Genomic DNA, 18,171 nt, shown 5'->3' on the forward strand with positions numbered 1-18,171 from the left:
CCCAAGAAATGCCAGGAGTTGTGACAACCAAGAATGTCTTTAGATATTTCCAAATGTCCCTCTGGGTCAAAACCACCCCCAGTGAGGGCCACAGCACCAAACCCCTCCGAGGCGCAGCTTCCCTGCCTGTGCGATGAACGTAACCCTCTCTTCTTGCCTGCGTGGAGGATCTCTTTTCTTACCTTATTCAAAGCCTGCTGGCTTTCCTTCTTCTACTGAAGAGAAAGTGGAGGCAGCATCCTGCGGGAAGGCCCTGGTCCAGGTCACATCAGACCTCTGGGTTCTGACTCTTCCGCGCATTTCCTGTGTGACGCAGGGCCAATCACTCAGCCTCTCGGGGCCTCCTTTATCTTTAAAATGAAATTTTGTCTCTGTACTCAAATCACACTTGTTATTCCCCGTGGCAGCAAGAATTCCCTTTTCTCCTTCAAAACAATGTTCTTCTTTCTTCTATTTTTTCCCTTTATAAACTCAATATTTAGTTCTTTTGAGTTGCTGTTACTTCACTTTGATGTGAAAATCAGGAAAGTTTATGACAATCTGGACAGCCTTGGGCTACTGGGTTTTCCCAGGGGGAAGAAAGTCTAAAACTCCTGTTAAGAGTTTTACAGGAAAGTCTAAAACTCCTATAAAGCTCATTGCCTGGGGATTGGTCCTGAGATGCTATAACCTCACATAAGCGAACTTTTAGTTAGGTTTTTCTAAATAGTGAGGGGTACATTGTACCGAAGCTACACTGCAGATTGATTTAAGAGAGAAAAAAATTTTTTGAGATTAGAAAAAAGAAAAACCTTGCCCAAAGCTATACGTCCTCCTTTTTTTTCATTTTTAAAATTTTATTTATTTATTTGATTTTTATTGGCGTATAGTTGCTTTGTGACCAGTGACCTTGTGACCTTGAATAAATCGTTTAACTTCCTGACACTTCAATAAAAACAACAGTGTTGTGTTAGTTTCTGCTGTACTGCAAAGTGAATCAGTTGTACGTATACATATGTCCCCTCTTTTTTGGATTTCCTTCCCGTTTAGGTCACCACAGAGCATCGAGTAGAGTCCCCTGTGCTATACAGTAGGTTCTCAGGAGTTATCTATTTTATACATAGTATCAACAGTTATACTTCCTCCTTTAAACTACTGGATTACTGTTTGCTTTCCACCTCATACCTTATGTGACAGTCCTCACCAGGACAATTGCTAGGAAATGTGCCTGGAAAACGTTAGAAGGATGCTTTGTGCCATCTGAAAACTTACTTTGCTACAGGGCACTAATAAAGCGTTCCATCACGGACCCTGAATTACAGTGAAGTAACCAGACATGGACTCTGAGCCCCGGTCACACTCTCAAGACAGGTGTGCTATGCCACGTGACGGGAACAGCAGGGTCCTGGGGAAAGGAGAGACGGTGACAGTAGCCTGCCTTTACTGCTGGGTGGTAACTGGTCCCTACCTGCTTCTGCCTCGTGACTGATTGGGTCCGGCAGCAACTCTGGGCAGAGAAGTTCTCCCATGCTGGCCCTGCCGTGGCCGCTGGCCCCGTGGATACTGCTTGTTTATTCACTGTGGAAGCCCTAGTATCCCACCTCGGTGCAGGTTCCCTCCTTTGGGTTGAGACTTACTAATAGGAGATCTGTGTCGAAATGCACACAGAACCAGTACATGAGATGTGGACGACTCTCCAGGGGTCTCCTAGGTAAAGGGGTGGAGGCCCTTGGAAACGATGTCACTCAAGGTCACACACAAATACATGGTTGAGCTGGAACTAGATATTGTCCTTGCTCTCAGGTCATATTAGACCTTAGATGGCCACCACCAACACACAAGCACCAATGACACAATTCGTACCTCATGTTAATCCGTCATTCACCAGGGATTTTCATTTCTGTTTATTGAAGAATTTTTAACAATTGACAAATAAATTGGAAGCCAGTAGGAAGATAGAATTTACCTAATGGAAGTTGTTTTCATAGCCAATTTTGAGAAACTGTATCCATTTCATAAATAACCAATGTACGGATGAAGAGACAGAAGGATCAGGAAGTTAAATGACTTATCCAAGGTCACTGGTCACTGGTAGCTAGCTCCTAGAAAAGAAGGACCCAAGACGATGGGTTCCAGAACAGGTGAATTTTGAAATAGGGGAATGAGTGAAGAAAGGCATAAATCAGAGAATTCTAAATAGCCAGGGGCATGGGGTCCCTGGGGAAAGAGCTCCCAAAGAAGACTACATACCAAATATGGTTTGATGGTGGTATTGGTGACAGTGATGGTAGTAATTGCTGTAATGATGCTCATGGTAGTAAAACACTCAGTAGTAACTCATTCATTCAACAAGTATTTATTGAGACTCTCCAGTCTAGGTACAGTTGTAAAAACAAACAAACAAACATAGTTTCTGCCTTCACAGAGCTTATAGTCTAACAGAGAAGACAGACTTGTAAGTAGAACCTTTCAACACACTATGGCAAAGTCTCTGATGAAATAAGCATAGGGTTGTAGGAGAAAGCAAACCTCTCAAGCTTTCCTCAGAGGTTTCCCAGGACAAAGCAGTGACCTAACAAATGTTGGGATATTGGATGAAAAGGTGGAAGAATAACTGACAAGGGTCCAAAGCAATAATAAGCCATGCTACTATTCACGGAAACCCTTTTTCCTTGGTGGAAATTATACCCAAACAGCCATCACCAAAAGCACTGCAGGAACATGTAGTCAGGGGAAACTTGCCCCTCTGGGGACTTACTTGTTTCAACTACAATTTTTTTAAAAAGTGACATTTTGGGGGAAATTTTGGAAGGAGGGAGAGAAGAAAATATATCAATATACTAGTGACATATTTTTAAATACCAGTCTTTACACCGCCGCCAGCCTGGGCTTTCCTGCTTCCCTTGAGGTGTACACATTTATTTTTAACCCTGGTCTTTTGCTAACATCGAAACATGATGCCATCATTAATCCCCATTAATACCCTATTCTAACTGTGCCTTTTGGGAGCAAACTCAAGATTGAACTTTTCTTTAACCAGTCATGTTCGGTGTACTCTTTAGTGTTATAAAAAGGAAATCTTGCACTCCAGCTAGTAAATCAAACTGACCACAAGTGGAAGTATAGGTCCTGGAGTTCCCTAGGGCCCAACACAAGACGAATGACTGTAGACCTTGCAGGCAGAGTGGACTTCAGAGCTTCTGATCCCCAAGCATACATGATCTCACAGATACACTGAAAATAAAGCTACTTTTCACTTTGTCCATCTTTCTTCCCCTTCTTCTTGTCCCGGTATTTAGACTGTTTTTTTTTTTTCTTTTCTTCCATGCATGAAAAAGACAGTCATGACATCACTCCTTTGATATTTTGCTAGGCAGCTTCACAGGAAGCTACTACAGAACGGCGTTTTTATTTTTCCCCAGTTGTTTACTTGGTCATCTCGTAGAAAGCTTCACATTCAGCAACGAACTATTTCAACCATTCAGACTACACTTACACATTCACTTGGGTTAGAAATTCCACCCAGCTACCCCAAATGAACTTTAGAATCAGAAATAAATACATGAAGTCTAGTCCCTGATCTTACAGACCAGCCAAAGCATAGCTCCCTAAAACTTTTATTTAAAAAAAATAAATACAAATGTTAAAGCACTATATAACTGCTCCCTTGTTTTATAAGCAGCTAAAACCCCCTTTCTTGGAGTGAATTGTCCTGGAGAAACCTGAGGACTCAGGTGCTTGAGAGCCATTGTCCCCAACCATTTCCCCCACCGAGGAGCTTCTTCGCGTTTCCCCTTATGGATCTTGTTTTTGGAAAAATTTCCTCTATCGAAAAAGCATATTTATGTAATAATACTTTTGTTTCCCCATTCTTGCATCAGAGATTTATCTAACGGCCAAACAGAACTTCTAATGGGAGTGGTACAAGCACTCAGTGTGACCCGATGCCCCCTCTGAAGGTGAAGATATGACTTCCATTGGTGTTTTGGAAAAGGGGCAAAATGACTCACACGCCTGCATAATTTTGCAGGTGCCTAAGAGTTAAAATTTCCAGGCTGGCGACCATTTGCCAGATGTACGTTCCTTCGTGGATATCAGCCCCCATCCAGAGATCCTGGAGCTCTGACCCTATCTGCTTTCTTATCTTAAATTGTTATTTTCTCTCTCCATGATTCATGCCCAGGAATGTCAAGAATGACATTCCTCACTCTGGTAGAGGAGAAAAAGCTAGAGGTCTCTGTTGCTCTTGATAACCTTTCCAGTCTCAATCAAGAGCTCCCACGGGTGGCAACTTTGGAGAATCTACCGGTTAGGATTAACGAAAAACGTTGATTGTAGTTCAACAGGGTAAAATACTAATTCTAATAAGTTTTTTTAAATCTTAAAGTTGGAGTCAAGGTACCCACAAGCACGGGAGACCTTCCTAAGGTTTAGGAATGGCTAAGGGAATCCAGTGATGAATGGGAGCTACAGAGTCAGGACGATCTCTAGTACCTTTCAAACTAAACATAATGCCATAAGGTCACCTCATTCACCAGGGATTTTCATTTCTGTTTATCGAAGAATTTTTAACAATCGACAAATATATTGGAAGCCCGTAGGAAAATAGAATTTACCTAACGGAAATTGTTTTCATAGCCAATTTTGAGAAACCGTATCCGTTTCATAAATAACCAATGTGCAGGTGAAGAGACAGAAGTATCAGGAAGTTAAATGACTTATCCAAGGTCACCGGTCAAACTGGAAATGGATCTCAGGTTGCCTGACCCCACCGTTCCACACACAATGTTACATGTCCCCTGTATTTGTCCTCTGCCTGTCCTCTCTCCATATCACATGACCTCCTTGGGTACAAAAGTAATGCCTTTTACAAGCCCTGTCTCATTCAATCCTTCTCTTTTAAGTTGGGGTGGAGGGGTTCAGGAGACAAATGAACTGTTCAGACATCATTTTCTTCTCTTGTGGTTAAAAACTAGCAATGTAATGAAGTTTCCATTTGTGGGCAAACAGCTTGGCTTCTCAATTATTAAGGTTACATTTCTTATGCCTGTGCTCCCCATATATTGGGAGAAAAACAGACATTTATTACAAGCCATCTCTCGAATGTGATAATCACAGTCAATCTAAATGTCTGCTTTCCCTGAATTGCTTCCCGGAATGAGGTTTCAGGGCTACATCTATTTTGTAATCACATTGGCTGTTTCTGAAACACGGGGCTGCTTCTCAGCACTCCTTCCAAGCTGTGCAGTCAGGGCTGCTCTGGTCTCCTGGGTCAGACATCCCCAGGATGGATAAATAGAAATGCAGCAAAGCCAGCACCGCCCTTTAGGATATGCGATCTCAGGGCACTTTGCCTCCCTTCTTGCCCTTTCTCCTTCCCCTCTCCTCTCCCTTGGCACCCTTTTCCTTTCCTCTCCTTGTTCTGCTCTTTCCCTTTTCCATTCATCTATTCATCCATCCAGTCGTTCATTCAGATATTTTTGGAGGTCCATTCTATACACCAGCCCTGCCCCACACAGCAGCGGAATAGCAATGAAAAACAGCAGACAGCTCTTGGAAAGCTTAAGATCTCAGTATCTCTCTCTCTCTCTCTCTCTCTCTCTCTCTCTCTCTCTCTCTCTCTCGGTCCACCTTTTGTTATTTCTTTCACAACTGTCAATTAGTAAAATATGTTTGGGCCAAATAAGAATCCTCAGTTACCAACGGAGACAAGGTTAATAATCTCTAGTTATAAAGATTTTCATAAGAAATGAAGCTAATTACCAACTCCTGTCAGAGCCTGTGTCAAGTCTATACAGCAGAGCACATTTGCAGACAGTGGTTATACGCTTCGCAGTATAGGTTAGGGTTAGTTCCTGTGGTTTTTATGTGTTTTTTGTGAAGTAAAATTTACGTACAGTGAAATGTATGGGTATCAAATGTAACATTCAATGAGTTTTGATTGGGGTAATCACTACCCCAATGTAACCAAAATATAAACATTACCATCAGCCCAGAAATTTCCCTCGTGCTCTCTTGTAATCATTCCACATCCCCAGAAGCAAGCAACCACTATTCTGATTCCTTACAATAAATTTGACTTTTTTTTTGTGGCTGCGTTGGGTCTTCGTTGCTGCGCGTGGGCTTTCTCTAGTTGCAGCGAGCGGGGACTACTCTTCATTGCGGTGCGCGGCCGTCTCATTGCAGTGGCTTCTCTTGTTGTGGAGCGTGGGCTCTAGGCACGCGGGCTTCAGTAGTTGTGGCACACGGGCTCAGTAGTTGTGGCGCACGGGCTTAGTTGCTCCGCGACATGTGGGATCTTCCCGGACCGGGGCACGAACCCGCGTCCCCTGCATTGGCAGGCGGATTCTTAACCACTGTGCCACCAGGGAAGCCTGATTTGCCTTTTCCTAAATCTCACATAACTGGATTCATACGGTATGTACTATTTGGGGCTGACTTCTTCTACTCAATCAATTCTTGCACGTGTTCCTTTGCACTGGCAAAAGCAGTATTTTATCGTATTCTATATCCCAGTTTGTCTACCTGTTCACCTGCTGATGGACATCTGAGATGTTTCCAGTTTGGGCCTCTTCTGAATAAAGCTGTTAGGAACACTCTTGTACAAAGTAAAGTAATTATATGTTTTAAATTATGTTTTAGGTAGTGTTGGTTAACTAAGAGAGATGAACACATTAACACAGCACTTCCATTCTTCCTTTCCTCTTTCCTCCCTCAGGTCTAATTTTTTCTTAGGATTATCATTGTTTTTACATTATCAAGTTTTAAAATTCATATTCATTCTGTTACTATGATTCCCAAAGATTTTTGCACGTATGTGGATTTTCCTCACCCCTGGACCTTTACCACAGAGTCTCTGTTACTGGGATCTGTAGATTCATCCCTTAATTATCTTGATATCACTTTTCAAGTGGTTGGGTTGTGATGGGTCCTGTGTTCTCTGAGATCCTTCATGTTTGAAAATGCGTGCTGGTTGTCCTTATGCTCACAGAACAGCTTAGCTGTGCATAATATTCTTGGGTCCACCCTCCTCTCAGGACGATGCAAATGTGGATGATATCAACTGGCTGTTCTGGAGAAGTCTAAAGACAGCCCCATTTCCCCCTTATTGTTAATTTGCATTTTCTGTCTGTAGGACTGAACAATTATTTCTTTAAGCTTAAGTTCAACTAGATTAATTAATTAAAGTTCCTAGGTAATGAGCATTCTGCATTACCCTGGAGCTCAGATTGCCCTTCCAATGTATAGATTAAATTTTTCCTCAATTAGGCAAAATTTTCTTATGTTATATCATGAATATATCTTCTGTTTTATTTGTTGGGTTCTCTATTTCAAGGATACTAATTATCCTTATGTTGTATCATCCTTGTCTTCCATAACTATTAGCTTCTCTCTAATAACTTCACCTCTTTATCTTTTTCATTAGCATTTTCTTCACCTCAAGCTTTTCCCCTATGTCATTAATGTTATTTTGAACATTATCTATTCTGTTTCTTAGAGTTTATAATTTATCTTTAGTTGCATGATGATGTGAGTTGGTGCCCAGTGTGTTCCTTTAGGTCTGTGATCTCCTAGGAGGTTGTGAGAAACTCCTTTATGTTCCTTAATTTTGTTTTCTTCTATGTATAGTTTTTCCATTCTCTCTCTTTCCTCTTTGCTTTCCTTTTTATTCATGCTCATACCTGCATAACTCTTCTCCAAGTGTCCTATTTGCTGTAATATACTGTAGATAAAATCTTGACTCTCCAATCCAAGATGAGTTTGATTTAACCTCTGAACTACAGTTTGAGGCCAATGTATTTCATTCTACTCTTTTGTACCCTGAGACAGACTGAAGCAGAGGAGGGAGTTTAGCTGACGAGATGGCAAACTCTGTTAACATCCTTGGGCTCTGCTCTTTCTTTTAGGATTCTGTTAAATTTCCCATTCTAGAATCTACTCTACCTAATTGGAGGTAGATCTCCTTCCCACATGGAGATAACTCACAGGCTTTGTATCATTTCTCCACTGTAGTCCCAGAATATCTACCTTTTAAGGGGTGCAGACCCTTTTTCACCCACTTCTCCACAGCAGTCATTTCCAAGATTCTGGTCAGAACAAGGAAAAGATCAGCATTTTAATCCAGTTTGTTTCTTTCCAGATTTGGAAATACAAATGAGCAACCTCAGGATTTTGGTGACTTGACAGTAGGGCTTCTGAAGCCCTGGTGGTCAGGGTTAGAGCTGAGCCACGCTGCCCCTCTGCCACACTCCAAAATCCTCCCCTTTTCTTGGACCAGGTTTTGAAGTTTATTGAATTACGTTATGCCACTGTGGTGGCTGACAGTGGCTTTCAAAGGGGCTGGTTTTAAATTTTGTCCAATATTGTAGGTATTATGAGAGGACAGTTTAGTGAAACCTTGATGAAGTTGAATAATGCTCCCTGTCCAAAGTCCTGGGTTCATATTTTCTTGTTGACCACCAGTGATGCAAGACGGAGACATTTCATTCTGTCACTGGTTCAACTCAGAGTTCATGATAGGGTGCTCACAGTCAGCTGTGGCCTGACAAGGGACCAGCATGCCCTTGAAGTGTCCCCCAAACATATCTTGTTGTCTAGGGAGGGGGCTATTACTTTAACCGTTTACATCTGTCACTAAAGACGTATCTCTTTCCGAATCTGGGCTCCCCAGAAATCAATATTCTAATTAGAAAAAGGTAGCTAATCTGGCTAAATGCTAATAAATGAGAGTTGTGATTTATCTAGCAACAGGGGAACAGCTCAGCATTAAGAATTAAAAGGTCTGTAGAGGAGAGAGCTCTTTTTTTCCTTACTCTTCCCTTAGGCTGATTGGGTTCAGCTGTATGCTATAAATAACACTTTTAATTAATGGCTGTCTGTTTGAAAATCAGTCATCAGAACCATAATTTAGGAACTTTTACCTCTGAGATTCATTGCTCTACCCTATTTCTCAATGATAAGGATAAGAATCTGGTAATGTGAGTTAAAGCTGAACCTACCTACTCACAAACACCAAACCACATCATAGCCTACCAAGGCACTCTTCAGGCTTCACTATAATAGATGTAGATGTAAATAATCAATTCAACTGCAAGGAGAATTATTGATCATGAATAGAACCAAAATTTTTGTCTAAACCCTGCTGCACTCCAGTCATTTCATGGAGTTCCAGGATAAAGTCAAAGTTAACCTCAAAGGAAGGAGTTTGCAATTAGTTGAATGGGGTCCTTCAGTAATCTCTAACGGATTCATTTTTTTCTACATTAAACAAATTAACTGGGTAGTTACCTTCCCTTTAACCTAACTGGACAGAGTCAAAGGGGAAAAATAGAAGTTGCTTGCACATCTTAAGTGTTTTCTTCTAGTAGTTTTTACTTCGTCCAATATTGCCTACTTACATGATACTTGCAGTAGGTCCCTGAAGTTGCCATATTTCTTCATGACACAAAGCAATTATTCAAATTCTCTCTACCATGTAGATAACCTTTTCTGGACCTCAGCCCCTCCAGACCTAGCTTTCATGTCATTTTCCCTATCCAGCCCATAGCCGTCACCACACCCTCCAATCTAATAAAACTGATTACTCCTTCTGTTGGGACCCAACTCTCCCTGTACATCTTTCTGTATTAATATTGGTAACATTTACTTCTGCTTGATGAGTTTTAGACCATCTCTTTTCACAGAGAAGATCTTACTCTTACTCAGATGTGCAATGCCTATATGCTTGTTGAATACACAACGGATTATTCAACAGCTATTGAGCACCTGCTCTTTGCCAATACTTGTTAGAAGTCAGAAAGGCATCGATTTTCATCTCTGTTCTCAATGTACTCACAACCCACTGGGGAGGATAGACTTTTATAAAAACTAAACTCAGCAAGCCTAAGAGAGGGGTCTGGGCAAGTGCTGGGGGTGGGCTGTTAATTAGCAAGGCCATGAACACATAGAAAAATCACCATATTTTAATATCTCTTCTATGGCTGTCATCATCCAAACACACCTGCTTCAATCATATGTTCTACCTTGCTTACTAATGTCTTTTCAGTGTAGTCTGAACCTATGCTTCTCAAACTAATGTGCACAAAAATCACCTGGGGATTTTGTTCAAAGGCAGGCTCTGATTTAGTGGGTCTGGGGAGGCGCCTGAGATTCTGCATTTCCAGCCAGTTCCCGGGCATTCCACTGCCGCTGGTCCACAGACCACATGTTGAAGAGCAAGTCTATAAACCATTGTCATGTCAACGTATAGACATTGTTAAAGTACCATCAGTTTTTGGAAGAACTCCCAATGCTCCCCACCTAGAAATTCTGACTGTAATTAAACATAATGAAAGTTACAGCAAGAGAAGTAAGACTCAGCAGTGACCCCCAAGAAACTGACAGGATGCCTTGAAACTGTTTATTCCTGCCCCGTTTTACTGTCTAAACACGAAAGATTCCTGCACTTCAGGTCTGCTGCTACCAAATGACTGTGGTCTGAACGTGTAGCCAGGTTTTCCCAAATATTCGATTGCCATTCTTTGCTTAAGTCTCCCTTATATTTAAACTATAATACCCCAGGCCCTTTATGTATTATAATACCCCAGGCCCTTTATGTATTATAACAAAATTATGCAACTTTAATCACCTTAAGCAGTCATAAAGAAAATACTTCTGTAATGCAACTTCTTAAAAAACAGACTCTGCAAGGCACCCATGGGAATCTAATTTCTTATTAATTCTTAATGGTTCCTATGACAGCATCTGCTTACTTTTTCAATTTATTAGAGTCTGCCACTCATCCTCAAAGTCAAAACTCGTTAGACCATGAGACTCTGGGCCCCCACTCTAACATCTTCTGTCATTTGTCAGCTTTTAACTCTCCTTCTTTCGAGACAAGATCCCTACTTGAGCTGTCTTCTTTTGCAGGTCTTCTTCCTCTCTTCCTCACACATTCTCCAGCTCTATTCCAACCAGACCAAGGGTCCTGTGTGTATCTTCTCCCAAGCACGTGAGAAAACATGACAACTCTTCCTGCCTGCTTTTCAACACCACCTTACGACAATCGTACGCTATATAACAGGGAGTCTCGGTTATTTGGTTTCCCCTCACACTCTCATCATCACATCACTTTCCCTGACAAATAACAGTGAACTGAACAGAAGTGGAACTGTTTTCATCATGCAGGAATACAGAAGGCACTGGAAACCTTAACTTGCCCAGTGTCAGAGTCTGGAGAGGACTCTTCTAAATGACCTTGACCCCTTCTCACCTCTCATGGTCTCATTTAGATTAACGCCAAGGATGATGAAGGCGTCATCGCTGGATGCTGGGACAATGTCTATGCTTATGGCATCCCCCCATCAGCCTGGACTGGAAGTGTTGACATCCTGTTGGAATACAGGAGTTCTGAGAATCCAGTCCGCTATGGTCAGTGCTGGGTTTTTGCTGGTGTCTTTAACACATGTAAGTATCCAGTTGAGTAATATATTTTTAATGCAAAGGAAATTTCACCTTAAGACATCTTATCTATAACCTGGCAAAGCAACCTAGCAAGCTCTGTTGCACCTATAGAATTTGTGGGTGGCTATTCTGGGATGCAGTCAATACATAATTAAATTGTACTTGGCCAAATATGGTCCTAGTTTCTCTTTGACTGCCGAAGCTTTATAGAAAGAATGATGGACTATTTCCTACATAATCCATCGTTCAATACCCAGAGAAATGGAGCATCTCCGGGGCCACGTAAGGATGTGAGGGAAAGGCTATGCCGTTTTATTTCTCAGTAATCCCCACATTTTAAAAGGCTCAATTAGCAAAATTTAAAATAATAAATAATAAGCTATGTACCACTTGTTATTGAGCAGTTTTGTAAATATGCTTATTTGCTTACTGTTTATCACTGAGAATTTTCTAAACATACCCGCTTAGTTTTTACTCCAGCTATGGAAGGGACTGTGGCAGGTGGGTTCATCTTCATTCTTGTATGTGAGTCTCAATGCCCCTGAGCAATTAGATTCCAGAACTTAATGAACGATCTGCACTCCCCAGCTTCCCCTTTTGCTTTTAATCCACCCAATATCCAATCCATAGAGGAAAACATATGGGAACAGAATTGTTCTCTTCAGCCTCATGCATCATTTTTCAATGTGGCATTTATCTGTCCCGGCCCAGACAATGTTATTGTTAATTCAGTGGGTATTTTTAAAAAACATTTATTTCAGTATGTCTTCATCATTGGTAATGATTTTCATTAACACGCCATTTCTACAGCCCTGTAAAAAAAAAACAAAACATTAAGCGCAAGTCAAAGTGTCCTTCCTGCTGGCTCATTAATAAAGACTGTTTTACCCAGTTAGCATGTTTTTTAATCAGAAAAATCAAGGAGGATCTGGAGGCTGGAAGCCAGGATGAGACCATTTTTTAATAAATGATTATGAAGTCTGTCAGTTTCAGCTCAAAGTTCTGACCGTCTAAGAATTAGTCAGTGATCCAAGTGGAAAGAAATCATGAGTTTGGGTTGTGTGTTTTGTTTCTCCATGGCGTCAAACTGGATAAGATTATTTTCTTAGCCATTTGCGTATACCCAAGGGCTAAAGGAATATATATTTCCTGGGAGCAATGAACGGCATTGTAGCCAATGTGTCAGTGTCCTAGAAGGGCTGGTCTTTCAAGCTCCACATGGAAGCCTGAACTTCACGAAGGCCTACCAGTTGGAGGTAGGCCCCCCTCCCTCACGGCTCCCAAGTCAAGTCTAAGTACAGGTGCTCAGTAGAGGCAGCCTCTCTTATGAAATGATCCCAGGAAAAGAGAAAGGACTCCCCACGTCCTCCTGATGTCTGCAGTTTCACTCTCCCGGTGTAATTCCTTTAGGTTTAGAACCAGATAAAATAGTAAACACCTTCCATTCATGTATGCCTTTTGTATAAAAGGGTCCTCGAATCTCTTCCTGAACACCGGCTTTGGTGATAAGAAAAGGCAGAGGCCCAACGTGTGATGTCACCGTGAGGATAAACCTGAAAAGGAAATTTGGAGGGAAGGAGGCACTGGTGTCCCCATGTCAGACTTCACCAATCTTAAAATTATGAGTTCGGCAGATTCTGTAATCACGTGAATTAGTGTTAAGCTAGAAATAGAACTAGAGCGCCAATCATTTCTTTGGTAAAACTGTAGCAAGTGTAGGGGCTGTAAATCATAGAGGAAGATGGAAGTGAGAGGCGGGTGGTGGCTGCCATCGGTGACGTTTGGGGTGTTAAGATTAAGTCATTGACATATACGCGCCACTATATATACAATAGATATCTAATACGGACCTGCTGTAGAGCACAGGGAACTCTGCTCAATACTCTGTAATGACCTGTGTGGGAAAAGAATCTAGAAAAGAGTGGATACATGTATCTGTATAACTGATTCACTTTGCTACACAGCAGAAACTAACACCTCATTGTAAACCAACTACACTCCAATAAAAATTAATTTAAAACAAGATTCAGTCATTTAATGAGGACCCTTGAGTCTCTACCAGATTCAAGTTTGGACTTCCAAGGGTGTTCTGTTGAAGGAGGTGGATGGTCTTTGGTTAAAAATGCTAAACAATTCTGAGAGGAAAAAAAAAAAGGGAAGGCAACTCATTAATCTTAAAAGTGTCAGCTGAATTATTTTCAATGAGCCCTGAGGTCTGGCGTCCTGGCAGCCAGGGAGGGCATTTGGATTAAGTTTAATCAATAGGTGCATATACGGCAAGAGATGCAACCAGGTAATTTATTATCTAATGATTAAAATGAATCTGTGCTGTCACCCTCCACCAAGTGTCACAAGAGCACGTTCCAGCCGGGAAAGCAAACCGCACTGAGGGTCTGCTTGGTAAATTCCTAACTTCCTATTAGCTGAGGTTTTTAAATTTTATTTTCAAAAATTTTAGTCCATGAGCTGGACTAAAATAATCCTCCTTTGATGATCGTATGATTAGCAGCTAAACAACGGGAAGCCTGTTCCTGGGATCCCTTTCCCACTGGCTTCGGTTGGTGCCAACTGCAGTTTGTACGATCAGGCAGTGAGGCTTCTCTCTGCAGCCCTGATCCTTGACAACAGGCCCCCTTCCTCAGTGCGGGACGTTTGAGAACAACATGTCCATGTTGGTAAAGAAGAAGGTCCCTTCTGAGAGGAGATTGTTCACTCTGTATTTATCAGATCTCGGTGATGTGCTTAGTTGTGGTCCATCTTTCTTTCCTGCAGTTTTGCGATGCCTCGGGATACCGGCGAGAGTCGTTACCAACTATTTCTCAGCCCATGATAACAATGCCAATTTGCAGTTGGACATCTTCCTGGAAGAAGATGGGAATGTGAACTCCAAACTCACCAAGGATTCAGTGTGGTGAGTTTGATTTACAAGGGCATTTGCTGATATCAAGTCGAAGTGACATACATTTACCAGGAGACAGAGTCGGTCTAATGTTTCTTTCTGTTCTATTTTAAGGAGTATTCGATACCATAGGCAGAAAAGTCTGATTGTCAGAGATTGTTTTTAGCTAATGAATGAGAAATGTTACTGAACAGGCAGTTTGGGCTTCGTATAATGGCGATCGATCATCCCATTACGACAGCAACCACTGGAAAAGGCCATGGTTTTAGTGGCCAGAGCCTACACTAGTTCCTCTCCACCTTAGTGTATGACTATTATGGTGAATGGCAGAGACACCGGAGCCAAGCATTCTCTACTCTAAGAGTAAGATAGCCAACGTTTACTGAGCACTTACTGTGTACCAGTCTCTGCGTGAGCATGATCTTACCTAAGCTTTTTAAGTTTTATCAGGTGGGTGCTTATTAATATTCCATTTACAGATGAGGAAACTGAGGCACAGAGAGGTTAAAATAATTTTCTCAAGGTCATACATCTGGTAAGCTAAGAATAAAACCCAAGAGCATCTGACCCTAAACCACAACCTTTTTTTTTTTTTTTTGGCTTTTGCAATATAGGATTGCTCTTTGAAGGTAAAGATGTGGTTCCCCCGATCTGTGACCTCATCTTTCGTTCAGAGATAGAAGTGGAAATAAAACTGAAATTATTACCAAACACCAAGCACACAGTTTTTTCACTGCCCTGAACAGCTATACCACAAGCTGGCTGCAGGGAGTTTAGGATTCCAAAGAAATTTCTTTTTTCCATTGGGACCCACTCAGTCCAAAACAATATTCTTGTTTTATTCTTGTCCAAAAGAGAGGGAAAAAAATCCCGAGAATCCACACGTAAAGGATATTTACAAAGGTCTGTATGGGAGGGAAATTGCCAGGCGTTCAGCTCAGTGGAATTTGGCTCAGTGGAACTAAAAATGTGTCTCCTAGAGTGGTTCTTCAGAAGCAGTAAAGCTAAAACACTGGCGGTTGTAAAAGCATCCAGATGGGGATGGTAGGAAGTTATAAGCTCATTTAAAGAGAAATTAAAAGTTAGAAGTGTCTCAACTGCCCCATGTTACAGGAATGGCGCACACTTGTTAGGGGCAGAGTACTAACTCAGCGGTGCCGGTGAACGCTCATTCGAGAATGGGGAGAGAAGGAAAGCGCTGAACTAGTAGCAAAGCGCTACTGTGAATAAAACACGCTGCAGTTCATCTGAAGGGAAAGAGCTGAGCAATGACTAGCTAGCGGCTATAGGCAAGACAACGCCTCACCCCTGTAAACTGAAAGGCACATTGAAGCACCATTTAAGTTAAGCCCTTGGAATTACAGCACCGCAGCCCTGCGTGTATGTGGAACGACAAAAACAGACGCAAATAGCCACCCCCTAAGCCTGCTGTGACAGCCCCAAATGGCAAAATAAGGATTATTTGGCATCCTGCACTGCTCACCTCTTCTTTACACACCCCGCCGCCCTGCACACACACACACACTCTCACACACTCACTCACTCAGTGCCCTTGAAGCCAGCTGCCGCTCAAAATTATTCCTCCCGATTCCTTGATCTGAAGTCCTCCCACCATAAATCCCCACGGGCACCCCAGCAAATAACCTCGTGAGGCTGCCCCTCACCAAACTGCTACTAAAGTGTGAAGCTGGTAAGACCTTGTTCTCGGTAACCCTTTCCTCCGTCAGCTCTCTGCTCCGAATTCCTTGCCCTGTTTCTATCACCCTTGTCCATTCGTTGTCTTCCCCACATATCCCATCACCCTGGGACCATGTTCCCTGGTCCGGGGCCCTGCTCCTCACAGCCAGACCACTGCCCCAGGCTTCTCGTCTTCCCTTTGCTTGGCTCACAGAGGGTGGCTGACGGTCTGACTAACTGCATGGGACACGCCAGACCGTGGAGCACAGGGATTAAAGGGCTCCGTCGGGTCTGGGGCATGCACCAAGCAGCTGTGTGACCTTGGGCAAGGCACAACCTCTCTGTGCCTCTCTTTCGTCCTCTAAAGTGGAGATGACAAAATTTCCGAGCATAACAGGTGCCTAATGACTGTTAGCTGCCCTTATTGTGTTCATTACTAGTCACACAGCTGGAATTTCTTGGAGGCAATATGTTGCCATCAACCTAAGCACCTTGAAGCAGTCGGAAGAAGAGGGGTGCCCAGTGTCCTAAGATGACTCTGCTATTTCTGTCACTTTGGGGCATTTTAAAAACAAAAGCAGAAACCTTGCCTCCTCAGTGCGAACACCAGTGAACCCTAGAAGTTACAGAGGTTCCAGAAAACCAAAAGTATTCCTAAGCCCCTCCCTGATTGAGGGGGCTGGTGGAGGCTGTCCCTGGACACGTCCACCAGTTTATGGTCACCACAGCCGCCCCTCACGTCAAGCTCTGGCTTGGGCAGTGGCTGGCTGTGTGACCTTGAGAAAACGGCTTTACCTCTCTGAGCTTCCTCATCTGTAGAATGAGGGTAAACTTAGTAGTTACCATTTAAATGGTAATGTAACGAGGCAATTTAAAGTGCTTCCCACAGTGCTAGGCCCAGAGGGAGTGCCCAGTTGGCCCCTGCTGATGAGATTAGTAATGACCACTGGTAAGAAATGGGGGCTACCTGAGCTGCAGGGTTGGCGAGCAGGGGTGGGGCTGGGGGCAGCAGAGGCTGAGGCGGGGCAGGGAGGGTTCGGTCGGCATCAGCTGACCACCCAGGGGCCAGTGCAGCATGGCTGGCAACACGTGGCCAGACAAATTTCCCAGCGGGGGTCTCAGGAGCCACCGGCCTCACCCAAGCCCCCCAGCCTCACTTCCCTCCGCAGGCTCCACTCAGACAAACTCTTGGTTGTATGTGGCCCCTGCCCCCCTCTTTCTAAAGGAAGCCACGAGAATGATTTCCTGGTTCTCGCTCTTGTGTCTCCACCATCTCTTCGACACTGAGGTCCTGATGGTACAGGATGTGGTAAATTAATTTGTCCAGTTGGGTCTTGGTGACCCACGGCATCCTCTTTTCCATGGCTCAGCTGGGTCCCATGTCCCCAAAGCAGAAATAAGGCAGCACGAGGGTTCAGAGGGAGAGCTCAAGGATGCATACGAAGGTGTGCTGCGCTCAGTGTGACCCAGAGCCGAGAGGGGTGAAGTCTGGATTTCACCCGGCGCTCTCACCCTTTCCCTTTACCACCGCAGACCATCCAGCACCGACTGCTTACAGGCCTGCTTCCTGGTCCGCCACCTTAGGTCCCCACATGTATTTCCTCTCCCAGAGAGCCTCACCTTGCCAGGGGCAGCAATTTTGCCCAGAGTGGACATGCTATTGACCCCGACAGAGGGAAGAGTGGGCGTCTTAGCGATTCAGGAGAGGGAGGGCCCGAGGAACCTTAGAAGGGCACAGCTGGGCAGCAGAATTGCACCTCGGGTTCCCACCTGAAATTCCAGGAGGGCCAACACAAGGTAACATACCCTGGAAGGAGCAATGTAAGCCTCCTGTCCCCAGCGTGCCGATGGGTTTGGAATTATGTGTAACCTCTGGGGGATGGCATCCGTGAATCACGGTGGACAGTTTAATGAAGATGCCTGTGCAATGTCCGGCTGCAGCCTAAACCGTGAACAGGGATATGGGGCTCACGATGGGCAGGAGTAAAGTGACCCTTCATCCACCTCCTGATAGAACTCAGCTTGGTCACCTCATCATACGACGGTCACACTGGAAATGGGAACAATTTTAAAAGAAAGGGATGGCGGTGCTTATTAGGGTCATGAAAGGTATTTCAGGAAAAGGCTCCTCTCCTTCTAAATGAAAGTGTTATCCTGTGTCCTACTGCTGGAGA

At 43.4% G+C, this 18,171-nt stretch overlaps 1 protein-coding gene across 1 annotated transcript in view; it reads left to right on the plus strand.

Annotated features, from left to right (window-relative positions):
* The window catches only part of F13A1 (coagulation factor XIII A chain), a 145,473-nt gene that overhangs the window by 71,955 nt on the left and 55,347 nt on the right, over positions 1–18,171 (plus strand). The window contains exons 8-9 of the mRNA XM_060164287.1: positions 11,250–11,424; positions 14,194–14,332. Coding sequence (XP_060020270.1) covers positions 11,250–11,424; positions 14,194–14,332 — 314 coding nt within the window. The remainder of the gene's footprint in view (positions 1–11,249; positions 11,425–14,193; positions 14,333–18,171) is intronic.

This window comes from Lagenorhynchus albirostris, chromosome 10 (assembly GCF_949774975.1).
Source record: "Lagenorhynchus albirostris chromosome 10, mLagAlb1.1, whole genome shotgun sequence".
NCBI lineage: Eukaryota > Metazoa > Chordata > Mammalia > Artiodactyla > Delphinidae > Lagenorhynchus > Lagenorhynchus albirostris.